The sequence below is a fragment of the Lithobates pipiens genome, unplaced genomic scaffold (assembly GCF_037356315.1).
Source record: "Lithobates pipiens isolate NorthernLeopardFrog02 unplaced genomic scaffold, aLitPip1_a1.2 Scaffold_13, whole genome shotgun sequence".
Lineage (NCBI taxonomy): Eukaryota > Metazoa > Chordata > Amphibia > Anura > Ranidae > Lithobates > Lithobates pipiens.
Window position 1 is genome coordinate 258,308,983 of NW_027507718.1, and position 26,092 is coordinate 258,335,074.

The window sequence follows — 26,092 nt, forward strand, 5'->3', positions numbered from 1 at the left end:
ATGTATCCATTATGCACAACTCAATCATATTCCATCAGCTTAGGGTTGTAAGAGACTTTGCAAACTATTAATACAACTAAACTGCCACCGCTTTTTGACACCATACTCCTTGACTGCTTTGCAGCCAAGAACTCCTTAGCATTTTAATTACTTCTATTTAATTAAGTTGCCAGACTTGGACTAGTAATGGTTTTACACCGAGAAAATTTGATTCCATGAATTTTGCTTCATTTGTGTTTTCCTCGTTCAGACCTATTATTTATTGTGAACATACTGTTAGTCCCATCTGTAACATTGCCAAGCAATCCATCATGTCAGGCTAACCTGAATGTTTAAAATGGTGAAATACCACAATCACAAAGCTAATTAATTTTAATGAAAATAATTTCCCTGTGTAACATTAGAGCCGAATGAAATTTCCAGTTGATATGGGAAGCAAGTGGTTTGGGGCATTGGGAGTATGTGAGAGTTCATGATTGTCATTAGAAAGTAGTATCTAAAATGTCCAGGGATCAATATAATAACAGTCCGTATCAATTTAAACAGTTTTATGTTACAAGAATATTTCCTTGGATATAGCTCACCACTACATTATGCTTGTGCTACAATATTAGTAGGTATTTCTCTGGAAGGAAGCTGGGTGAAGCTTTGTGAAACCTTACTTTACCATATACATACATATAGTATGATTTTTTATTTATTTATAGAAGTTAAAAAATGCAAGTTAAATGCATGCAATATGCAGATACAATACGCTGTAGTTTGTAATTACAATATGAGGACTGAAAAGACTAATATTTAATGTTTCCTAGTTTATTAGGAAAACAGTTTGGGGTCTTGTTCACTCCTGCACACTTGCCTGAAGAATGCATACACTATAAAGTGCATGATGTATGGGGAACATTAATGGACCTTATACTTGTACTTAGTATTTCTAGATAAAGAGTTAAATTTTCTACTCTAAATTTTTTAAAAATAGATTTTATCTACATATCTTAGTTATTTAAAGTGGTTGTAATGGTAAAAAAAACCTTCTGTGTGCAGCAGCCCCCCTAATACTTACCTGAGCCCCTTCTTTATGAAGTGATGTCCAAGAGAGCCCTGACTTTGCGGGGACTTATACTTCTGATTGGCTTTTGGCAGCAGTGAGAGCCATTGGCTCCCGCTGCTGTCAACCAAAGCCAGTGAGCCAATCAGTAGACGGAGGGGGCAGGGTCAATGTGTGAACCTCCTCCTCCACCCCCCATGCCCTCCTCTGCTGAATTGTCCTATGTACCACAAGTGCCCCCTAAGTGGTCAAGGGGCTATTCAATGAGTCAGCCTAAAAGGTGCCATGCAGTGCTTCAACTTGTGTGTCTAGGGGACAGGAACGATACCAGAGCAGAGATTCTTGCAGCTCTGCAAGGACAGGCCCAAAGGTGGTTCACATCACACCAGCTTGAGCCAGGAATGGTGGTGTGTGATAATGGCACAAACCTCCTGTTCGCCCTTAGATAGAGAAAGTTGACACATGTGCCATGCCTGGCACCTATCCTCAATTTGGTAGTGCAGCATTTCCTAAATAGGTAACCAGGGTTGGAAGATCTGCTAAAGCAGGCCAGATGAGTCTGTGGCCATTTCAGGTGCTCATACATAGCCAGTGTTTGGTTGGCTGAAATTCAGTGGGAATTTCCACCTGCCTGTAAACCACCTGCTTTGTGACATGACCACCAGGTGGAACTTGACTTTGGCAATGCTGCAGCAGCTGCACACAGAGCAGAGACCTGTCAAAGACTACCTACGTGAATATGGCACAACAACAGGCTCAGACCGGCCCGACTTTTTTCCCCACACAATGGCTGCTCATAAAGGAAGCGTTTACTGTACTGTCAACATTTAAGGAGACCACAAGGATGGTGAGCTGTGACAATGCATGTATCAGTGATACAATACCTAATGTGTTCCTGCTGGAGCAGATTCTGCATGGCATTATGGACAGGGCACTTGAGACAGAGCAGTGGGAGGAAGAAGAGTTCCTATGCTACAAAACACACAATAAAAGAAGGAGGAGGAGGAGGAGGATTCTGGCAGTTTTAGAGGCATTGTAGGAGAGGAAGACATACATGAAACAGTAAAGCCCCATACACACTCAGTTTTTCTGCTGAGTTTTTCCTTCAGGTTTACCAAAACCATGTAGTGCAAGGGCCTGGCTGATTGAATACAAATTGAAACTTCTAAGGCTTGACCTCATATTATATGGTTTTGGTAAATCTGAAGGAAAAACTGATAGTGTGTATGGGGCTTAAGAGATGATTTTCCATCCGCAGAAACTTTGGGAGTAGTAAGTGGCTGGGTGGAGGCAGTTATGGATACTATAATCCTCAGTGACCCAGAAGAGTCTGCTTCTAATGCCTCTACAAATTAGCATCGTGTGGACTCCATTGTGCTGTAAGGGAGAAAGATCACTATTGGTTGGCAATCCTCCTTGACCACCATTACAAGGGAAAAGTCTCAGAATTCCTTCTGTCCCCACAGAGAGTGCAGAAGATGGAATCTCTTGAGGACACCTTAAAGAGGAGTTTATCTAATGCTGTTCCCAACTGTGGTAGGTTATAGTGTTGTGGAAAATGAAGTTTTGAGGCCTCTGCTGGTCAAGAGAAGAGCAGTGGAGAAGGCGGTCGCTTATGTGATGCATTTCACTACTTTTTGTCCTTGCCACCCAGGGCTGTCAGCATCCTATCGGCAGCATTTGCATAACATGGTGAATGATGGAGGTTTTGTTACTAATAATAGAATGTGTCTGTCTACTGACTCCGTAGACCGTCTGACATTTATCAAAATTAATCAGTCCTGGATTACCAGCAGCTATGAAGCCCCTGATGCCAATGTCACTGATTAAGTGTTTTTGGGATGTGGAATCTCTGCTGGACTTCTAGGCTGCTTAGTGTTTTGGGAGTTGATTTCATTTGAAATAATTTTTTTGGGTGTAGGTCTCATGGGCACAATTAACACCCAAAGAAAGACCAATTTTTCCACACCTGTATGACAGGTGCATATCCTTTTAATTTTTGACAGCAAGGACAATTCTTGCTTTCATCAAGAGCCTGTATATAGGTTTACAATGTGAAGACTCCAATGACACTCAAAGACCAATTTTTTTGCACCTGTTTGACAACTGCATATCATTGCGGTTTTTGAAAACAAGGCCAATTCTTGCTTTCATTAAAAACACCTCTATAGGGTTATGGTGTGAAGGCGACAATGGCACCCAAAGACCAATGTTTTTGCATCTGTTTTACAAGCTGATATCATTGCAGTTTTTGACAGCAAGGCAAATTCTTGCTTTCATCAGGAGCACCTCTATAGCGTTATGGTGTGAAGGTGCCTACAACACCCAAAGACAAATTGTTCTGCACCTATTTGGCAGGTGCATATCATTAAAATTTTTGACAACAAGGCCAATTCTTACTTTTATAAAGGGATCCAACAAAGGGTTATGGTGTGAAGGCACCGATGCCCAAAGACCAATTTTTCCACACCTGTTTGACAGGTGAATATTATTGCAATTTTTTAACAGCAAGGCCAATTCTTGCTTTCATCAAAAGTACCCCAATATGGTTATGGTGTGCAGGCACCACCGACACACGTAGACCAATTTTTCCCCACCTGTTTGACAATTGCATATCATTGCAATTTTTGACAGTAAGGCCAATTATTGCTTTCATTAAGAGTACCTCTATAAGGTTAAGGTGTGAAGACCCCACTGACACCCAAATAATTTTTCTGTACCTGTTACTTCTATCCAAAGTCTGTCTAAGAGACACTAGAATTTATCCTAAAAATCTATCTCTACTCTTGTGCATTACATTGTAGCTCCACCAGCCGTTGCTTACAAAATAAACAAAAGCTTGCAGGAAAAAAGGATTTTTTTGGCTTTATAAATGCAATTATTTCTGCAGAAGCTTCTATACACAATACAGATGTGCCACTTTACAGGTAGACTAAGGAGACCCCACAGGCACTATATTGAAAGGAATTTTAAATTTTTATGCTTTCACTTTAAGCATCAGAAAATCACTGCTCATTAAAAAATGAAGTTTTTTTTACAAACCATTGTATGCCCAATTACTTGCATATAAGCCTTCAAAATGAGCACTTTTGGTTTTTCATGTGCAGGTCCCATAGATTTCAGTGGGGATTGTTATTTGGTTCCAAACTTTTGCAATGTTCGAAGGTTCTGGTGCGAACCGAACTGGGGTCCTTCTGCGTGTAGAAGCCCCCCTCATCCCCCCAATACTTACCTGAGCTCCATATCTGTCTAGCGATGTGAACCAGTGCCTCAGCTGTCCAGGACTCTCCCTCCTGATAGGGTGAGACACAACAGAGGTACAATTGGCTCCTGATGCGGTCAATCAAAGTCAGTCAGCCAATCAGGAGAGAGAGGGGGCAGGGCCAAGCCATGGCTCCGTGTCTGAATGGACACATGGAGCTGAAGTTTGGCTTGAGTGCCCCCATAGCAAGCTGCTTGCTCTGGGGGGGGCACTCGTCAGGAGGGAGGGACCAGGTACACCAAAGAGGGACCTGAGAAGAGTAGGTTCTAGGGTGCTCTGTGCAAAGTCATTTTACAGGGCAGGTAAGTATCGCGTGTTTATTGTTTTTAAAGAAAAAAAACAAGACTTTAGTATCACTTTAAGGGCTATTTTTTTTAAAATATTTAGATAATACTCTAAATGTGAACTTCTTTTTAATAAAACCTTTATTTAATATCAGTTAGACATGCATGTTTGAATATAGTATTCTTTCTGAAATGCAGATATTCAAGAAAATACATAGTTCAAGGTCAGTTATTATGAGCACAAGGTAAAATGTTACCTTTGCATTAAATCATTAAAATTTCATTTTGGGGAAGATAAAGTTCAGTAATTCTATTTTATGCAGCTCTTTAGTTCATGACATTTGATAAGAGTGTTGAAAGATAATGGCATACTTGGACACAGTGTGAAGTGGGAATATTTATTTACTTTGTAAGGTTATTTCGTAAGTGTTAGAGCTTATTTTACATATTCTGAACATGTTTTCATATTTTATTGTTCTCTGTTTTGATGCTGCAATGGAAACAGTACATAGTATTTTTAATTATTATAATTTTTAATTAGGACTAAACATGTCTATACTGTTTAGAATAAAACAGATAGCCCTTGAAGTATTGCAGAGAGTAATACAAATGTGGAAAAATATATTTGCTTTTGACTTCATAATGACAACTGTCTTAACCACTTCTGGACCAAGCCTATTTTTGACAGTTGCAGTTAAAGTTAAAATCATTTGTTTTTGCTAGAAAATTACTTAGAACCCCCAAACATTACATATATATATATATTTTTTTATTTTTTCGAATTAGAAATAAGAAAACAGTAAAGTTAGCCGAATTTTTTTCTTTATTGTGAAAGACAATGTTACGGTGAGTTAACTGATACCCAACATGTCATGTTTTAAAATTGCGCCCGCTCGTGGAATGACCACAAACTTTGGCACTTAAAAATCTCCAAATGCGACGTTTAAAAATTTCTACTGTTTACCAGTTTAGAGTTACAGAGGAGGTCTAGTGCTAGAACCTCACATGTGTGGTTTGAGCACCTTTTACATACTGTATGTGGGGGCGACTAACGTATGCGTTCACTTCTGCGTGCAAGCATGGAGGGATGGGGCATTTAATTTTTTTTTATTTTATTTCACTAAAACAAAGTATTTTTTTTACTCAAAAAAAAAATGGGCCATTTAAGGCCGGAGGGCGGAAGTGACGTTTGATGTAGCGCTGGTCCTCCAAGGGCATAGAGATGAGTGGGGGCCATCTTGCCCTCACTCGACTTCCTGCCCAGCCATCACAATGACTGTATAGTGTATGTTGCTGTAGACGGTTCCGATAAGTGGGAAGGGGGGCACCTCTTCAGATGCCCATAAAAGTGATCTTGCAGTGAATCCGCCACTCAAACCACTTGTATGTGAAAGTGGACCGCCCGCTGTTTAAAAAGGATAATGGGGGGTTATGACAACTATCTGCTGCCATAACAACGGTATTTACCATTAAAGTAATGCCGTATATATACAGTGGGCTCACTGGAACTCAGCATGCTTCCGTGTGAGAATGGGACGAGAAAAGACTTTGGGGAGCTGTTTTTTTTCATCATGTCAATGACTCTTTATTTAGGATGCATGCATAATTTTTTCATCATTTTGAAGAGGCCACTATAATGGTGAACCATGATGAGGCACATCAGAGATCTCAGATGCTTCCACAATTGACTTCATTCCTGTGAGGTAGTAGCAGACAGAGGAGCACTATAAGCTGGATGACAAGCTGAATTTCAGCAAGGACCACCTAAATTTGTTCCATGCATGGGCAGGGAGATTGTGTAGAAGTCAGTCCACTGTACAACAGCCATGTCATTTTTTCCTACTCATTCAGTGCTGCGGGCACCTTCAGCGTTGATTATTGTATTTTGATGGTGAGGAGTTTCCCTGCTATCAGAATACAGTAGAATGCATCCTTATCAGTTGTGTGGATGGGGGAATAGAGGCAGAGGCAGATTTTTTCCATTCAACCTGCCGGTTAAATGAAAAAAACAGACTAATCTATGTGCTGCCTTAGGGACCTAGGATTAGGAAAAAGTTAATGCTGTCTTTACAGTTAACATTGATTTATTTGTAGATAGCAATCATGTATCCTCTAAGGCACGTCCTGTCAAATATAAATAAATGTAATTTACTTAATCTTTCCTCATAGTTAAGGTCCTCCAGACCTCTTATTATTTAGTTTCCTTTCTGTAGACTAATTTTAGCTCTAGGACATCCTTTTTGGTGATTGATGACAAAAAATTAAACACTTACTTATGATGAGACCAAATCAGTGCTTTATAAAGGGATAAGAATATAGATCGATCCCTCAAGTAAATACCAATTTCAAAGTATGAAACATCCTGCTTGATTTCCTAGCAGCTGCCTGACATTTCTTGCTATTACAAATTTTTTAGTCCACTAGGACCCAGAATCTTTTTTCTAGTACCGAGTCTCCCAGTGTAACTCCTCCAAATGAGTATCATGCTTGAACATTTTTAACACACAATGCATAATGTAGCTTTTTTAATCATTAAATCTCATATGTTAGATCTAAGCTCATCTTCTATTGTGTCCAGATCTTTCTATAGTGTTATCCTGTTATTATTACTATTATTATTATTTGCATAATTTTGTTCCTTCTGAAAATACAGACTTTGAGGCTTTACTTTCAACCTCAATTTTATTTACAAATAAACTAAACAGCATTGGCTCCCTGGGGCGCACCACTTACACCTTTAGCCCACTCAAGGGCCTGAATCATTTAACATTACTTTCTGTACCATGTCATGAAGTCAGCCCTCTATCCATTTACATACCATTTCCTGCACTTCAATAGATCATTTTAAATGAGCATTTGTGGGGTACAGCATCAAATATTTTTACAAAATTTTGATAAATTCTGCCTAGAATCCTTCTTTTATCTAAACTATTTCGTAATTCCTTGTAGAATATTAAAATGTTGGTCTGACAAGAGCAATCCATGTTGACTGTTACCCATAATACCATTTCCCATAACATAACAAATTCTTCAGTGGGGTTCCCCCAAACTATTGATGTTAGGTTAGGCTTTTTTTGAATACTGGAACCACATCTGTGCAACACAAGTCAGTAGGTAGCATTTGTGTAATTAAAGAGTTTTTTAAAATCAGAAAGAGCAGTCTGGTTATCACTATGCTAAGCTCCATAAGCAAACGGGAGTAAAAGCTGTCTATCTGTGGTGATTTATTTATACTTAGCTTTTCAAGTTTGATATAGACTTTGTTTTCTGACAATCACAGCAGCACTTCCTTTACATTGGTGCTAGCATTACTATTCTTTCTAATAAATGCTTTTTTCTGTGTAGCCTAATCCAGGATTGGATTTTGACAAATTGTTTGACACACATGTCTACAGACTTGAAAATTTCAATTTGTAAATGGATAGAAAACTTGCTAAAAACTGTATTCAGAGGGTAGTGATTAATGGTTCATACTCTGAATGGTCTAAGATTTTTAGTGGTGTACCGCCAGGTTCAGTGTTGGGACCCTTACTTTCTAGCATATGATGTAAGGTCTGGGATTAAAGGTACTATTTTAGTATTTGCAGATGACACCAAGCTGTGAAGTGGAATTACATCCTTCAAGAAGGATATCTTCATCTTACAGGTTTACCTCAAGGCACTATTTAATTGGGCAACTATATGGCAGAGGAGGATTGATGTTGCACCTGGGGGTCAAAAACATGCAGGCATTATACATTCTAGGAGGAAAACAACTAGGGGAGTCAATAGAGGAGAAGGATCGGGGTGTTCTGAAAGATCATAGACTTAAAAATATCATTCAATTCCCAACTGCAGTTTATAAAGCTAGCAAAATACTTTGATGCATTAAAAGAGGTATAGACTCTAGAGAGAGAGGGAGAGAGAGAGTTTTTGCCCCTGTACAAATCATTCTAGGACCTCATCTGGGATATGCACTTCACAAAAAGGATTTTGGAGATCTGGAGAAGGTGCAGAGAAGGGTAACCAAACTGATAGGAAGGCATGGAGGAGCTCACCTATGAGGAAAGATTGGGATATGATCAACAAGTATAATACATAAGTGGTCCATATAGTGTACTTGATGTAGAATTATTCACTTTCAGGTCATTACATGGAACAAGGTTGCACTTTTTATAGCTGCAAGAAAACAGATATAACTTTCACATACAGAAAAGCTTCTTCACAGTAAGGGCTGTGAAAATGTGGTATAGACTCCCTACGGAACTAGTTCTGGTTAGCTCAGTAGTTGATAGTCAGAATATCCGATTGCCTCCTGTGGGATCTGGAAATTAATTATTCCCCCCCCCCCCCGCCATTGGAGCAAATTGGCTCATGCTTTATTGAGTTTTTATTTTTGCCTTCCCCCGGATCAACTGTGGTTATAGTGTATATAGTGTACAGTGCCTTAAAAAAGTATTCAAACCCCTTAAAATTTTCCACATTTTGTCATGTTATAACTAAAAATGTGATAGACCAACACAAAGTGGCACATAATTGTGAAGTGGAAGGAAATAATAAATGGGTTTCAATTTTTTTAACAAAACATTTATTTTTTTACAAATATATGAAAAGTGTGGCGTGCATTTGTATTCACCCCACCCCAGTCAATACTTTGTAGAACCACCTTTTCCAGCAATTGCAGGTGCAAGTATTTTTAGGGATGTCTTTGCACAACTAGAGAGTGAAATTTTTACACATTCTTCTTTGCAAACTAGCTCAAGCTCTGTCAGGTTGGATGGAGAGCATCTGTGAACAGCAATTTTCAGGTCTTGCCACAAATTCTGAATTGAATCTAGGTCTGGACTTTGGCTGGGCCATTCTAACATATGAATATGCTTTCATCTAAACCATTACATTGTACAGTGCCTTGCAAAAGTATTCACCCCCCCCCCCCCCCCCTGCGTTTTACCTATTTTGTTACAGCCTTTAGTTCAATTTTTTTTTAATCTGAATTATGAATTATATGTGATGGATCAGAACACAATAGTCTAAGTTGGTGAAGTAACATTAGAAAAAAATATATATATTAGAAATATATATATATATATACAACTATTTTTCAGAAATAAAAAACTGATAATTGCCACATGCATATGTATTCACCCACTTTATTATGAAGCCCATAAAATGCTCTGGTGCAGCCAATTACCTTCAGAAGTCACATAACTAGTGAAATGATGTGTCACATGATCTGTTATTACATATACACACCTTTTTGAAAGGCCCCAGAGGCTGCAAAACCTAAGCAAGATGCATCACTAACCAAACACTGCCATGAAGACCAAGGAACTCTCCAAACAAGTAAGGGACAATGTTGTTGAGAAGTACAAGTCAGGGTTAGGGTCTAAAAAAATATCCAAATGTTTGATGATACCCATCACATCTTTCATAACCAAATGGAAAGAACATGGCACAACAGCAAACCTTCCAAGAGACTGCCGCACACCAAAACTCACGGACCAGGCAAGGAGGGAATTAATCAGAGAGACAGCACAGAGACCTAAGGTAACCCTGGATGAGCTGCAGAGTTTCACAGCAGAGACTGGAGTACCTGTACATAGGATGACAATAAGCCGTACGCTCCATAGAGTTGGGCCTTATGGCAGAGTGGACAGAAGAAAGCCATTACTTTCACCAAAAAAAACAAATGGCACATTTTGAGTTTGCAAAAAGGCATGTGGGAGACTCCCAAAATGATAGACTAAAATTTAAATTTTTGGCCATCAAACAAAACGCTGTCTGGCACAATCCCAACACATGATATAACCCAAAGAACACCATCCCCACACTGAAACATGGTGGTGGCAGCATCATGCTGTGGGGGTGTTTTTCAGTAGTCAGGACTGGGAAACTGGTCAGAGTTGAGGGAAAGATGGATGGTGCTAAATACAGGGATATTCTTCAGCCAAACATGTACCACTCTATGTGTGATGTGAGGCTAGAACAGAGATTCACGTTCCAGCAGGACAATGACCCAAAATACACTGCTAAAACAACACTTGAGTGGTTTAAGGGGAAACATGTAAATGTGTAGGAATGGCCTAGTAAAAGCCCAGACCTCAATCCAATAGAAAATCTGTGGTCAGACTTAAAGACTGCTGTTCACAAGCGCTAACCATCCAACTTGAAGGAGCCGGAGCTGTTTTCTAAGGAGGAATGGGCAAAAATCCCAGTGGTAAGATGTGGTAAGCTCATAGAGACTTATCCAAAGTGACTTAGAGCTGTGATATTGAGTATTGACTTTAGGGGGGTGAATAGTTATGCACATTGACTTTTTATGTTATTTTGTCCTATTTGTTGTTTGCTTCACAATTAAAAAAATCTTCAAAGTTGTGGCCATGTTCTGTAAATTAAATGATGCAAATCCTCAAACAATCTATGTTAATTCCAGGTTGTGAGGCAACAAAACACAAAAAACGTCAAGGGGGTGATTACTTTTACAAGGCACTATAGCTCTGACTGTATGTTTAGGGTCGTTGTCCTGCTGGAAGGTGAAGCTCTGCCCTAGTCTCAAGTCGTTTGCAGACTCTACCAGGTTTACTTCTATGATTATCCTGTATTTGGCTCCATCCATCTTCCCATCAACTCTGACCAGCTTCCTTGTCCCTACTGAAGAAAAGCAGAAATAGCTGCAGATGGACACCGGTGGCAAGAAAAGCGCCCTGAGGCGATTCAGTTCATATAGGTAGCGCTATACAAGTCATTCATTCATTCATCCCCACAACATGATGCTGCCACCACCATGTTTCACAGTGGGTATTGTGTGTTCAGGGTGATGTGCAGTGTTTTCCACCACACATAGCGTTCTTCTGTGGATCTATGTAGCTCCTCCAGAGTTACCATGTGCCTCTTGGGTGCTTCTCTGATTAATGCTCTCCTTGTCCAGACTGTCAGTTTAGGTGGATGGTCATGTCTTGGTTGGTTTGCAGTTGTGCCACACTCCTTCCATTTTCAAATGATGAATTGAACAGTGCTCCGAGTGATGTTCAAATCTTGAGATTTTTTTTACAACCTAAACTTGCTTTAAACTTCTCCACAACTTTATAGCTGTTCCTTAGCATTCATGATGCTATTTGTTCAATAAGGTTCTCTAAAAAAACCTCTGAGGACTTTGCAGAACAGCTGTATCTATACTGAGATGAAATTACACATAAGTGGACTCTATTTACTAATCAGGTGACTGAAGGCAGTTGGTTCCACTAGATTTAATTAGGGGTATCAGAGAAAAGGGGTCTAAATACAAATGCATTCCACACTTTTCCGATATTTATTTGTAAATAAAATTGAAAAACATTTATCTTTTTCCTTCCACTTCACAATTATGTGCCACATTGTGTTGGTCTATCACATAAAATCCCAATAAAATACATTTACATTTTTAATTGTAACATGACAAAATGTTGAACATTTCAAGGTCTATGAATACTTTTTCAAGACACTGTATATGGAGATTTTCTATTTACCGTATATGTGTGTGTTTTTTTTTATTGGTTTAACTAGATGGACCAGTGTCCATTAAACCTGACTAGCTATGCAACTATGTAACTATAACATTTGTGATCAAAGTTTCTGATTCATTCTTTACAGGGCCTACTTGTTCTGTCCTTACATTTTCACTGATGATATATTTATAGAACGTTTTGGGGTTTTTCTTGCTTTCCGTACCAACGCATTTCTCACAATCTTATTTTAGCTGCTCTGATTGAACTCTGATTTCACACATTTCCTCTGTGTTTTTGTTAAGAACATTTGGTTCCAATTAGTATCACATAACAAGGAGACCAAATTGTTAAAGTTGGCTTTTTTTTTTAAATGTAGGGTTCTAGTGATATCCTCATGTCTCTCTTTCCTGTATACTTGAAAAAAATCACCTCTCAACACATCCTGTAAATATTTTCCCCAACATCTGAAATGAACGTTGTATTATCAGAAATCATAAGATCTAGCAGAGCATTTTTTTTTTATAGCTGAGGGCTTTACCATTTTATTCCACAGAGTGTTCAGGAACTGACAAGCCCTAGTTGAGCGTGGAGTAACATTTGTCCAGTCAATGTCTGGATACTTGTAGATAATTGAAGACCCCCAGAAAAACTTTATCCTGTTTCAGCCTCTTTAAAAGGAGATATCTTTTTTCCTCCTCATTCATTTTAGGTAGCCTGTAACAAACTTTTGTAATTAGTATTTGAGGCACTCATATGCACCTCTACCACTTCTATCAGCCTATCATCCTAAAGTAAGTGTATCTTTGGAAATTTGCAGCCACATTCTGCGAGGAATCCTTCCAAGTTTCTGCTATTCCCTCAAGTCATTTTATTTGCCAAATATCTAGCATTTGTTCACATGCCTTTAATTTTTTTAGGCACCAGTTTTTTTTCTCTCTTATATCATAAAAAGTTACCCCTGTACTCCATTAACCCTAACCACTCCTTCATGGACCAGTTTCCCAGCCACTCAATTCTGTTAGCTTCCATTGCCTCTCCATTGTGGCTGCTTACACAGGCAACATTTCACAAAATAATTGGAGGTCCTCTTTTTAGGTTTGGTACTTTATTCCTTGAAATTATCATTAAGGCTCTCCATCTTCCTCCAATTTTGTATTTTTTTCTCATATGTACCATAACTGCGGGATCCTCTCTCCCATGACTGCTCAAAAATGCCATCCTTTCTGTTGGCTCTGTTGTCCTTAGTGTCATTGAGGACTTGGGGTTCTCTGCTGCAGGCCATTCATGCTGAAGTGCCTGCACAAAAAACCCAGGTTAAGCCATATAGGACAGAAACCATTATAATAATATATTATAAGTAGCTACCCTTTAGATCCTTGCTACAAGGGAAAATGGCAAATAATGAATCAAGGAAAGAAGTGCTGTAGAAGACTGTTTATGGCTAAGGTGTTTTTTGATCCTTAGGTCAGGAAAGGAGAAGCAGCCATGGCAGGGGCTGCCTCAGTGATGCTTTAAAGTCTTTTTTTTTTTAGAAAACATCAACCAGGCTTGGTTGCTGACCGTAAGCACAAGCAGTGGCTAAACCATATGATCTCAGATAACATTAAGTTTTGAGATGAGAAACTGCCTGCTGTGTGTCATTTTTAAAATGCAGCCTACTCCAACTGCTGCAAAGCTGCCTATGGAGTCTGTAAACTAGTTTTAGCTTTTTTTTATTAACAATGAAGCAAACTGCCATGGGTTTGTTTTGAGCAGGGTTCAGCAAACTTAAAATAACTTCAAATTCCAAACCTGAACTCCATTCTAACCAAAAAGAGCCAAATATGTCAAATCAAAAATTCCAATGTTCTGGTCTATAAGGCAAGGGGTCTCAAAAAATAGCATAAGTTGTGAACACTGCCCTAGGGAACATGTGACAATGCAAATAATTAATAAATAAGTACACATAAATAAATTAATCCATTCAGCCAGGAGCAGTTCCTAAATGCTTAATGGAACATTAAAAATGTCCAATTCCTTTAACCTTTCCGGGGGTGCCATCATACTGTCAATGCTACAGTAAAAAAAAAAAAAAAAAAAAAGCAAATTTCTACCTCCAGAATGAATATCAGACCCTTTCTGTCTGATATGGTTTTAACAACTTGTCGACTGTGTCACGCATAAATACTGCAGCACAATGGCTCTCCTAGGCGAAATCTTACACAGTAATCAGAGCATTTTTATAGCACTGATCCCTGTATGCCAATGGTCCCCAAAAAGTCTCCGATCTGTCCGTCGCAATGTCTCAGTACTGCTAAAAATCACAGATCACTGCCATTACTAGTAAAAAAAAGAAAATAATAAAAATGCCAATAAAATCTTTCCCATTGTTTACAGACGCTATAACTTTTGGCAAACTAATCAATATACACTTATTGCAATTTTTTTTTTTACCAATAATATGTAGAAGACTATATATTGGCCTAAACTGATGAAGATTTTTTATTTTTTTTTTTAAATTGGGGGATATTTATTATAGCAAAAAGTAAAAAAATATAGTTCATTTTCAAAATTGTCGCTTTTTTTTGTTTATAGCGCAAAAAATAAAAACTGCAGTGGTGATCGAATACAACCAAAAGAAAGCTCTATTTGTGGGAAAAAAAGGATGAAAATGTTGTTTGGGTACAGTATCAAACGACCGAGCAATTGTCAGTTAAAGCGACACAGTGCCAAATTGTAAAAAGTGATCTGGTCAGGAAGGGGGTAAAATCTTCTGGGGCTGAAGCGGTTAAGGGTGCACCCAATGCAAAAAAACAATAAAAAGGCATGAAGTCCTCCAGGAAATCCATAACAGACCTTTCAAATCTGATATGGATTTTAAGGGAGACCTCACACAAAATAAACAAAAGAAATGCATGGGGCTCAAAACTAAAAATATATAACAGACCCTTAATGTAGCCTGGCTGACCAGGAAAGGGGGAGGCAAGCATATGCCTGCCTTCTGAACTATATCAGGCAACGTGACTTAAATATTGGAGGTAGCTTGCCAGGGGGGGGGGGGGGCCTGGAAAAGCACCTTGTTCCCATGTTGATGAGGAAAAGGACCTCTTCCTCACAACCCTAGTATGGCGGCCCACCCAGATACTACGCAATATCACCTCCCCACCATGGGGCAGTGACATTATTACCTATACATAGTCATGTCCATATATGGTCAAAGACTCCATCTTGGAGACCCCTTGTATATAACATCTTTCATCCACCAGATTGTCATTGGTTGGTGACAAGCACATGTCTCAGTGACAAATTTCTTTTTGGGTGGGTTGGTGGTCATCAAGCATTATGACCAGTCTTCATCTGTATCACTGGATGATGTGATTGACAATAGATTTATAACTAGGGAGTTTTTTTTTCTTTAAATAGAGGACTTGTCAAATGTTTAAGTATGTTTATTTCTAGGTTACAATACTCATTCACATGGGAGAGTGGTATCTGTTTTCCTCTTATTGTTAATGGGTGCTTCCAGATTCCTATAAGTCCCACCCACAGACCACAGGGTGAGGGTTATGGGGAAGAGGTTCTTGCCCTCATGAAAAGCTTGCATTAAAGGTTTGTTATGGAAAAAAAAACATTATAGTCACAGTAGTATAGCAGTTTATAGTCTATTTTCCTTGACTATGTCAATCAATATGATTTAATATCTTAAATTATTAATTATTGCTTAACTTTCGAATTAAGTTGTGTTTCAGAATGTTACAAACCAAAAACATCACATATATTAAAGATTGTTTTCTTTGTAATGTTTATAACTCTGGGATATTTTGAATTCTGTTTCAAATGAGCTGGTAGATAAAACAGATTAGTATAATAAATTTGTTTGATATAGAAAAACTGACTTTCCTAGGTTTTTTTGCAATTTTTGTTTTAATCCATGCTATTCATCGCCTTGACAGATGTTCCCTGTAGGTTACAATTACCTTCTTTCTTAAGCAAAGTGTTGCCCAAAATCTTGGCAGCTTACTCACTTGTCATTTTTCTATCCTATTAATCTTTCATACTCTTTAAAGGTCTTGATCTAGTATGTCTATAATCTGGCTTAGCCCTGGGAACATGTTGAAGGCTATGTTTACAGTAGTGGTACCATGATGAATACTATTTGTGCAACATCCCCTTTACAATTTACCTAAATGTCATTTGCTGGGTAAAATGCAGCTATAAAAATTGTGAGCTACATACTATATAAACATGAAGATATCTATTCATAAAGAAATGAAAACATATTGTTTTTGATGTTTTTTTTTTATTGCACTGTAAAATCATCCCTGCTTGTTTTTTTTTTGTTAATTATTTAATTTATTAACATCCTCTGTGACTAATTAAATGTCAAAATGAAGTGTAAAGTACAGTAAGAGGTATATTCGTTAAAAACAAAAGGCAAAAACTTGATGTACAATTAAAAGATGCCACCTTGAAAGAAGTTCCTTCTTCAGCTTTCCTGCATTTTGGCATTCAAATTAACATGTTATAGAAGCTTTAGGGAGGCATAAAATATCTGCAATATGTCTGGACAAAAAGACAGAAAGTTAGATAGTAAATGAATAGACATACCTGTTGAAAATTGATGCTTGTCATGCTTTTTTGCTAATGCAGACTTTTTGAACAGCGGTTCATTTATTCCTGCTATAATGATTAAAAAAAAGGTTTTAAAAAAAAAACTAAACAAAAAGCAATCAGCACAGTCAGCAAACTCCCTAAAGTGAGTAGCAAGCATACATTAATCACCACCCTTGTACAATATGAAATCATAAAATAGTGCAGTGCTATAATATACATGAATATTAACCTGTGACATAAAACATGCATAAATCAGTATGTACCCCACAAATTATAGGGGAAACACCTAATGTTGTGTATACACGGTCTGACTTTCCGGCAGAAAAGGTCAGACGGAATCATTTCATCTGATATTCAAATTGTGTGTGGGCTTCAGTGGACTTTTTTTTTTCGAAAAATCTGACAGACCTAGAAATAGAACATGTTTTAAATCTTTCCGACGGATACATTTCTATCGGGTAAACCATTCGTCTGTATGCTGTTCCGGTGGACCAAAAACAACGTAAGGCCAGCTATTGGCTACTGGCTATTGAACTTCCTTTTTCTAGTCCCGTCGTATGTGTTGTACATCACCACGTTCTAAACTATCAGACTTTGGTGTGATCGTGTGTAGGAAAGTCCATTTAAAAAAAAAAAATCAGAGTTTATTCTGACGAAAAAAAAATGGTTGTGTGTCCTCAAACACCATGCAATAACCAAACGTAAATGACAAATAGGTCCAAAATAAAAAATAAGGGAGGGTCATCACCTATATTATCACAGAAGATTCTGGCACATTAAACCACAGAAGATATTTTTTTTTTGTTTTGGACTCATTTGTTTGTTTTGGACTTATTGACCATTTACTTTTGGTTATTGCATGGTGTGTGAGGACACTTAGGTGATTCCCCTATAATTTGTGGGGGTCAATACTGATTTATGCACATTTTTATTCATATTTTATTTTAGTACATGTAAATGTTCAATGATATTATGTTTTGATATAATTCAAGTTATATACAGGTGATCTACAGTGCCCTAAAATAAAAAAAGCTATCTTCAATTAAAACCTAGCTGTGCCTTTTACTACACTATACTTGCCAACAGTCCTGGATTTGCTGGGGTAGTCCATTTTTTTTAGTTTAGAGTCCTAGCACATTGGTGTGCTGGGGGACATTGGTGGGCTGAGGGAGGTGGGGGCATTGGAGGTAGTGGTGTGCCGGGGGCATTGGAGGCAGTGATGTGCTTGGGAGGGACATTGGAGGCAGTGGGGTGCTTGGGGGTAATTAGAGGAATTGCTCTGCTGAGGGTGAACTTGGTGTGCTGAGGAGGATATTGAAGGCATTTGTGTTCTGGGGCCATTGCAGGCATCAGTGTGCTGTGCTGGAGGGAGGCATTGAAGGAAGAGGTGTGTTTTGAGGGGACATAGGAGGCAGAGGTGTGCTGGGGGTACATTGATTAAAGTCAGAGGTGAGCCAGGGAGACATTGGATGAAGTGCTGTCCTGGAAGCTTTGGACACAGAAGAAAGCCAGAATGTGCATTAAAGGCGGAGGTGCACTGGGGGTCATTGGTGACAGAGGAGTGCTGGAGTGTGCAACAGTCTACTACCACTGAGAGCAGATAGGGTTGCATTGGATGTACTGGACTGATCGGGCATTGGTGTACTGAGTGGGGCATTGGAGGTAGTGGTGTGCTAAGGGAGACATTGGAAGTAATGGTGTGCTACAGGAGCATTGGGAGCATTGGCATGCTGGGAGGGGGCATTGGTGGGCTGGGATGGGACTTTGGAGGCAGTGGTGTGCTGAGGGGGGTATTGGAGGCATTGATGTGCTGGGAGGGTCATTGGGACATTGAAGGAATCGGTATGCTAGTGGGGACATTGGAGGCAGTGGTGTGCTGAGAGGGAGCAGAGGTGTGCTGGGGGCACATTAGTGGCAGAGGTGCGCTGAGAGGGAACTAACATATCCTGGAGGTGTACAGGGGAGTGAACCAAATGTTAATCTGCACAATAAAACAATTGGTGAATATGTGTAAACATATTCATAACATAAAACCAAATTATAGCCGCTGCCACTAACAAGTGCTTTCACTCCACTTAAGAATGATGCAAAATAAACAAAAAACTGTTCTGTGTTACTAAATAAATATATGTGTATGTAAACCAATAATTAAACAATAATCATCATATAAAACATATACACACAAAAAATAAATATGTATAAGTCCATAAAAATGTGTATAAATGTGTATGTCAAAGTCCTTAATAATTAATAACAGATGACTGATTGATGTGGATCCAAATTTATTAATGCACCAATAGTGCAAAATATTATCCAAAAGTGCTCGCCTTCACCAATATCACATGCTGCTCACCTCACATACAAGTCAAAATGAGCAGTGTTAATCTCAGGGGATAATGGGAATAGCTGGCGTGGTTATACCTCACATATATCCTTATTGGTGAGAATACCAGGGTTCTTTGGAACCTATGGAAGCAGGTGTCTGAGACAGTGGAGGAGTAAAAGTGTATAACCACGTCAGTTATTCCCATTATCCCCTGAGGGGAACACTGCTGTGTTTGACTCATATGTGAGGTGGGCAGCCTGTGATATCGGTGGAGGTGAGCACAAGTTATTCATTCTTAAGGAATTTGATTGATTTATACATATATTTATGGACTTATAAGTATTTATTTTTTGTGTGTATATGTTTTAATTAATGATTATTGTTTACGGGGGAGTGCTGGGGGGGTATTCGGGGGTACAGATATGTGCCAGAGGTGGGCTGGCACACCATTTGCCAAAGTATGCTAAGCATGCTGCATCATTTTTACCACTGGGCACATCCTAACAGGATGCCCTGCTTGTTATTACTGTAATGTCTGTCTGCATCCTAATCTGTCCATCAAATCGGCACAGATGTACACTCCAGGATTCGCATAGAAGCAGGCCACCTGTCATTGATTTGAACAGGCTATCTGCAAGGGTCTGCATGGAACACCAGTGTATCCCGACTTGAGTTTTGTTTAAGGAAAAAGAGAATCCACCGCTCTAGGCCAGTCCACCGAAAAACTGCTTTTTCTCCAGGCAAATAGGGGTCCCAGGTGCAGGCTGATTGCACAAGCCAAATAAATAGGGAATGGAAATACTCCGGATAGCCGCACTCCGGATTGAATAAAAAGTAAGATCCTCCTCACATCACACAAGTCACAGCAGCAAAGGAGAAAAATATAACAAAACTGACTCGTTTCATGCTAAAGCTAGTGCTTACTTGTGCTATGAGTAAGCGCTAGCTTTAGCGTGAAACGCGTCAATGATTTTGTTATATTTTTCTCCTTTGCTGCTGTGACTTGTGTGATGTGAAGTTTTTTACTTGAGAAAATAAAGGCACAATTTACTTTTTATTCAATCCGGAGTGCAGCTGTCCAGAGTATTTCCATTCCCTATTCATTTGAGTTTTGTTTAAAGCGGTGTTCCACCCAAAAAAAAGCCAAAAGCTACACATACTGCAGCTGCTGGCTTTTAACAATTGGACAATTCATGTCCTGGAATGCATCGATGTTGGCACCGCAGCTGTGTTTATATATATATATATATATATAGCCTTAGGTGTCATGGGAAGGAAAAGGAGGATGACTACTAGCACAATCAGATGGGGGTCTGCACCGAGGGGGATCTATGCACGTGGGGGTAGTCTGCACTGAGGAGGATCTATGCTTATGGAGGAGGGGGTCTACACTGAGAGGGGTCTATGCTTATGGAGGGGGGTCTGCACTGAGGGGAATCTATGCTTATGAAGGGGGAGTCTGCACTGGGGGTGTCTATGTTGATGGAGGGGGGTTTGCATTGAGGGGGTCTATGCTGATGGGATGGTCTATGCTGATCTGCATGGAAGGGAAGGTCTATACTGATGGAGGGGGGTCTGTACTTATTGGGGGTTATACTGAGGAAAGGGGGTCTGTACTTATACATTTATACTGAGAAAAGGGGGTCTGTACTTAGTGGGGGTCTGTACTTAAAGGTGGTCTGTACTTAATGGAGGGGGGTCTGTAATAAGGGAGGATGGTCTGTACTGAAGGGGGACCACGCCAACCATAGTGATGCCACTGAATGGAATCAGGAGGAGACAAATCCCTGCAGCTCACAGAAAACTCTGAGCTTTTAGTACACACAGTGCTAAAAGTTTAGTGGGACCTAAATACACCCCACCCCCAAATAAATGAATAAACAAGTAAATAAGAAAAAAACATGCCCTTTACATAGAACCAACCACATTTCAACTAAGCAGCTCAATGATCATAAGTGAGGTTTCCACTTTAATAACATTTTGCAATCAGCACTACTGGTAATTTTTACTGGAATTGCAAAATTTTATTAAAGTGGAAAATCTCACTTATGATCATTGAGCTGCTTAGTTGAAATGTGGTTGATTCTATGTAAATGGAATGTTTTTATCTTATGTATTTGTTTATAATGGACTGGACTGCCAGGCTAGTGTTTGAACTTGTATACATGACCTCAAAGATTTGTGCATGAGTGGTAGAATGTCATTTCACCAATGGTTCACTGATGCTTTTTTTTAATTCGATTTTTTTACAGGTTCCATTATTAATAATTATGCGGGGTTTTATTATTTCATAGTAAAATTGCTGACAGTGATTATATACTAGACTAAAACCCATCAGAAAAAGTTAATTTTTTATTTAAAGAGGAAGTAAACCCTGATGAGTTTACTTTCTCTTTCATTCCCTGCAAAGGTAAAGCATAATGGACTACTATGCATCGCATAGTAGTCCATTATGTGTCACTTACCTGACACAGGAGCCAGCGATGTCACCGCTGTCCCCTGTAGTCCGGCACATCCATCTTCTCGAAGGGTCTCGCCTCTCCGCTGCTGTCATTCGGCGAAGCCGCGATGACGTCACTCCCGCGCATGCGCACAGGAGCCGCCACGCGTGGCATATCGCCGTTGATAGCGGCACGCTCAGTGCGCCTGCACACCGCTGTCTATGGTGCATGCGCCATAGACAGCGGTGCCTGTCTTTCGGTAAATATATCCTAAACCGTGTAGGTTTAGGAGATATTTCTTGAACCTACAGATAAGCCTTAATCTAGGCTTACCTGTAGGTCAAAGTGTGTTGTAAGGGTTTACAACCACTTTAAGTATGCCACAGTTTAGGTGATTTATGCACAAGCTTAGCCATTGTCACCCTAGGTTGCAGGCTCCTGATTTGGACTATAGAACATTCAACCCTCCCAATATCTCTATAACTTAAGAAGGAGGTGTCCTGTAGTCCATAGAGGGGAACTGTGCATGGCAGAGTACACAGAAATTTACAAGCTAAATGTCTCAAACGATCAGCTGGTGTTTTGTTGCTCAGTATGAACAGATATTATAAATACTTTCATTTGCATACAGTATCCAGATCTCATTCAAATTAAATAATCTCACTGCTGAGTAATTCAACAGAGATTAATTTATGTACTTCAAATGAGGGTTTCTGGGTGATTCCAATTCAAATACAGTCTTAAAGCACAGGTCTGATCATTTTTAAACCTTGCTTTCAAAATAGCAATGGGACACACACTTGTGCCTTCTTGCAATAAGAATGGCAGAGTAGAGAAGGGAGTGATACTAGATTCAGACAAGATTTGTTTCAGATATGTGTAAATTAGTGTTGCCATTATCATTGTTTTAAGTAAGACTCCATTCAGATGGCTTAACCCCTAGGCTCCAGCAGTACTCAACTATACGACCTCTCGGTGGCTGGGCCTTAGCGCTGAGGGGCTGCATATTTACATACAGATTAGCAGGCACAGCTTTGCCGAGAACACCCTGCGGCATAATTGCGGATGGCTAACAGAAAGCTCCTGATTGCTTCTTACGATCGGGAGCTTTTCGATCATGTGATTGCCATAACAGCAAATCTCAGCAGTGACATGATCATAAACCTCGCCCGACCCCCCGGCATTTGAAATACCTCTTAATGGGCCAGGAGGTGCCAGCTCAAATTAGTTAAATAGGAGACTAAAGGTTAGTTCGCCGAAAATGCAGCCTGTATTTCACATTGCAAAGGTTTTGTGAATGATATCGAAAAACAAGAGAAAAAAAAAGCATTTTTCAGCATTTTCAGATGAATAAAACTGGTTGTTCTGTGTTTGGGTGTGGCAATATGTATACATGGTTTGAAAATGAAAGAATTACAGAATCCTGTTTTTTTACAACTATATTCTAGCTGGTACTCTTCTGGCCTGCTATGCTCAGCTGTAGTGTCACATTAGATCTGCTTGATTATAGCCGGATTATGCATAGTCAGAGACATTTTTTATGGTACATCGACTAAAAAGCTTTTCTTACCAAATAAAGTACAAAAAGACCAATTATACCTGACACATATTATAGCATCAGTTGTCATAAAAGATGAAAGACACAACTATAGCATACATATGAGAACAAACTCCATGACTTATTTACATCTGTGGAAAAAAAAGTCTGACGAATGTCAGGTGTTTCTTTCCTTATAACAACAAATTCTTATTTTGACAGTGAGTCTCTGCTATGGACTGTCTGAATGTTCCATTTATCCCACGTGTGCCACTGACAATTTTTTTTCTTTTGTTTATTAAACAGGGGCAATTTTTGATGATGCTGCCAGAAGAGATTATGAAGTATTCCGAATGGCAGTCGATGACCTCAATCTAAATGAAGATATCTTGCAAACTGAAAAAATTACATTTACAGAGAAATTTGTGGATGGTAGCAATCCTTTTGTGGCTGTCCAGGAAGGTAGGAAATCAAAAATAATTTGTTATCCATGTTGATGCAGTAGATTTTTTTTTTTTTCAAATAGATTTATGATAGGCAATGACTTGGATTATAAACATTTTAGGTTGGAAGTCAAGTCCAAAATGTTTTCCTTTTTTGTTTATTTTTATTTTTTTGTCAACATTAATGCTTCTATGCTTATACATGCATTTGAAAGTAGTATTATATAACTTGAGATTAACTAAATTTGATTGTTGTTTATTTGAATGTGCAAAGTAAGAGAATATTGTTTTAGGTGCATTTCAATATGGACATTTTTCTATTTATTTGTTTGCGAAATGCAATTGTAATTTTTAGGTACACAGAGCAGAAACTATATACTCTTTTTTTTCCTTATATATTTGTTGTCTCAAGTATTTATGTGTAGTATACATAAAACAATTCCGGCTAGTAATTATTGGGGTGCATTTACTAAAGGAATAGGAAGCTTTTACTTTGCAAAAAGGTGAAGATGTGTTCTCATCACTCATTTAAAAGGAAGCAAAAAAGCTGTCCGTGATGACATGATTGTGTATTTGAAGTAAACACAACTTTACTAAGGTGAACATTACCTTTGTTAAGTAAATAATATCTGTTCCTTTAGTAAATACCCCAATGTCTTCAAAAAGACTAAAACATTTGGTTGAAAAAGATTTTTTGAGAGAACGCTGATGAGCACATTTTTGTGTTTAGATATTGTATATAGATAATTATTTGAATAGTACTATAGTGGCTTTGATGTCCACCTGTTTATTTATTTATTTTTTATTGTACATATCAGAATTAATGGACCTAAGGTTTAATTAAACCCTGCTGTTTCAGGTTGACCATGGTTGGTTTTGTTCAGTGGCCAATATTTGGGATGACATTTTTTAAAGGGTATTGAAAGTGTATGTCCATCCAGAACCTTTTTTATTTTGGAAAGAGTAAGAGAGGACTAAAATCGATGACCATGGAGTTACTGCTCTCCTGGGCTTTGTTAGAAAGATTTCCCCTTATATACTATCATGCTAACAACAGTTTTATCAGAAAGAATATGACAGAATATCTGCAACAGAGAGACATACAGCAATAAAAAGCTACCAGGGTTATTATTATTATTACTACATATTCTATTGATTTTTGGAGAATATCCCTCCCTTTCTTTCTGGTGAAACCATTATCACTGGGATAGTAAATGAAGGGATTAGGTACGAACCGGACACACATAGGTTTGTGGAGGTTCTACCAAACATATCAAACGTTTTCAAACTCCATTGAAGTCAATGGGAGCTGAATCTGTTAAATCGGTTGTCTAATTTAATAAGGCTGCTAGCTAAGAGATTGGCAAACAAATGCATGCAGTGCTGGGCAGTGCCCCAGGGGACATATACCAATGCAATAATTTTGCAGGGAACAGTAAATTCTAAAATGCTGAAAGTGTAACAATAAAAATGCACAATTGGTTTAAAAACCCTGCTTAGAGGGCCCCCCAAACCTACCTGTGAAGTGGTGCACCTCTACCTTGCAAACCAATTAGTATAGCAAAAGTGACATTTAAAAAAAAAAAAAAAATTGAAAAATGCATGGAGCCCCATACATGGGGCCCCTTACAATCAAGGCCCTTAAAAGTAATATGTCTTTTAAGGGGGCCCATGCATAAACATATCATATGGAGTCCCAACAAATCAATACCAGACCCATTGGTGATGCTAATTTTGATGAAGAAAAGGGCCCTTCCTCAGAACCCTGGCCCTGTGCTTGTGGGGAGGAGAATGTATTGGAATCTGGAAGCATCTTTAAATTCAGGGGGGCCCATATATCCCCCCACGTAAATAAATAAAGAAGTCAGTTGTAAATAAATGCAAACAGGTTTTTTAATAAAAAAAATCACTGAAAGAAAATCCTGCTGATACACTGACCCATCTATTCATACCACACATCCCACTAGTGGGATGTGGGAACACCACTGACCAAATATGGACATGTGGTCTCTTACCAGTAGTAATAAAGACATTTTACATGCTGTTCAGCTCCCACAAAATGGATAAATGTTAGGGCATTAAACATCCAAAAAGCCAGGGCACAGTCCAAGCTTGTGTTTCAACTGAGCCTTTAGATCCATAGAGGTAAAAGCTTCCTGACTGAGTCCTATATAGTGGTAAAATCCTGACAAGAGATTAAATCCTTCAAACTCTATCCAGAAATATTGTTTGGCTGGACATATACTTCAACAGTTAACTAATACGCCAGCCACATAAATAAATATGAGCAAAAAGCCCTGAAACGTACTTCTGGCATATATATATATATATATATATATATATATATATTTTTTTTTTTTTTTTTTTTTATGGATGTAAGGATTACTGGTTCCCGTAAGGCTAGGGTGCCTACTAGTACTTGGATGCCTTAAGGTATTCATAACACTAGAACTCTCCAGCAACCTCAGAGGTAGTTAGTCTATGTACCATGGCAGATATTTTTTTTAATATGCTGAAAGAGTTCAAGGCATGTACAGTATATGGGAGCAACTAGGATTTGTGACTGGCTAGGTGCCAAACATGTAGTGGTCAGAGCTGGCTATGACAAATATGGTTATCCAAGCAAGTGTCTGATCAGGCAGAAATTAGGGAGGGATGGGAGGAATAGACAGTGTCATGCCACTGCCTGGCAATA

The 26,092-nt window shown here is 38.8% G+C and overlaps 1 protein-coding gene across 1 annotated transcript in view; it reads left to right on the forward strand.

Annotated features, from left to right (window-relative positions):
* GRID2 (glutamate ionotropic receptor delta type subunit 2) overlaps nt 1-26,092 on the forward strand; it is a 1,483,303-nt gene that overhangs the window by 213,752 nt on the left and 1,243,459 nt on the right. Inside the window, exon 2 of the mRNA XM_077476559.1 lies at nt 23,261-23,416. Within this exon, the coding sequence (XP_077332685.1) occupies nt 23,261-23,416 (156 nt within the window). The remainder of the gene's footprint in view (nt 1-23,260; nt 23,417-26,092) is intronic.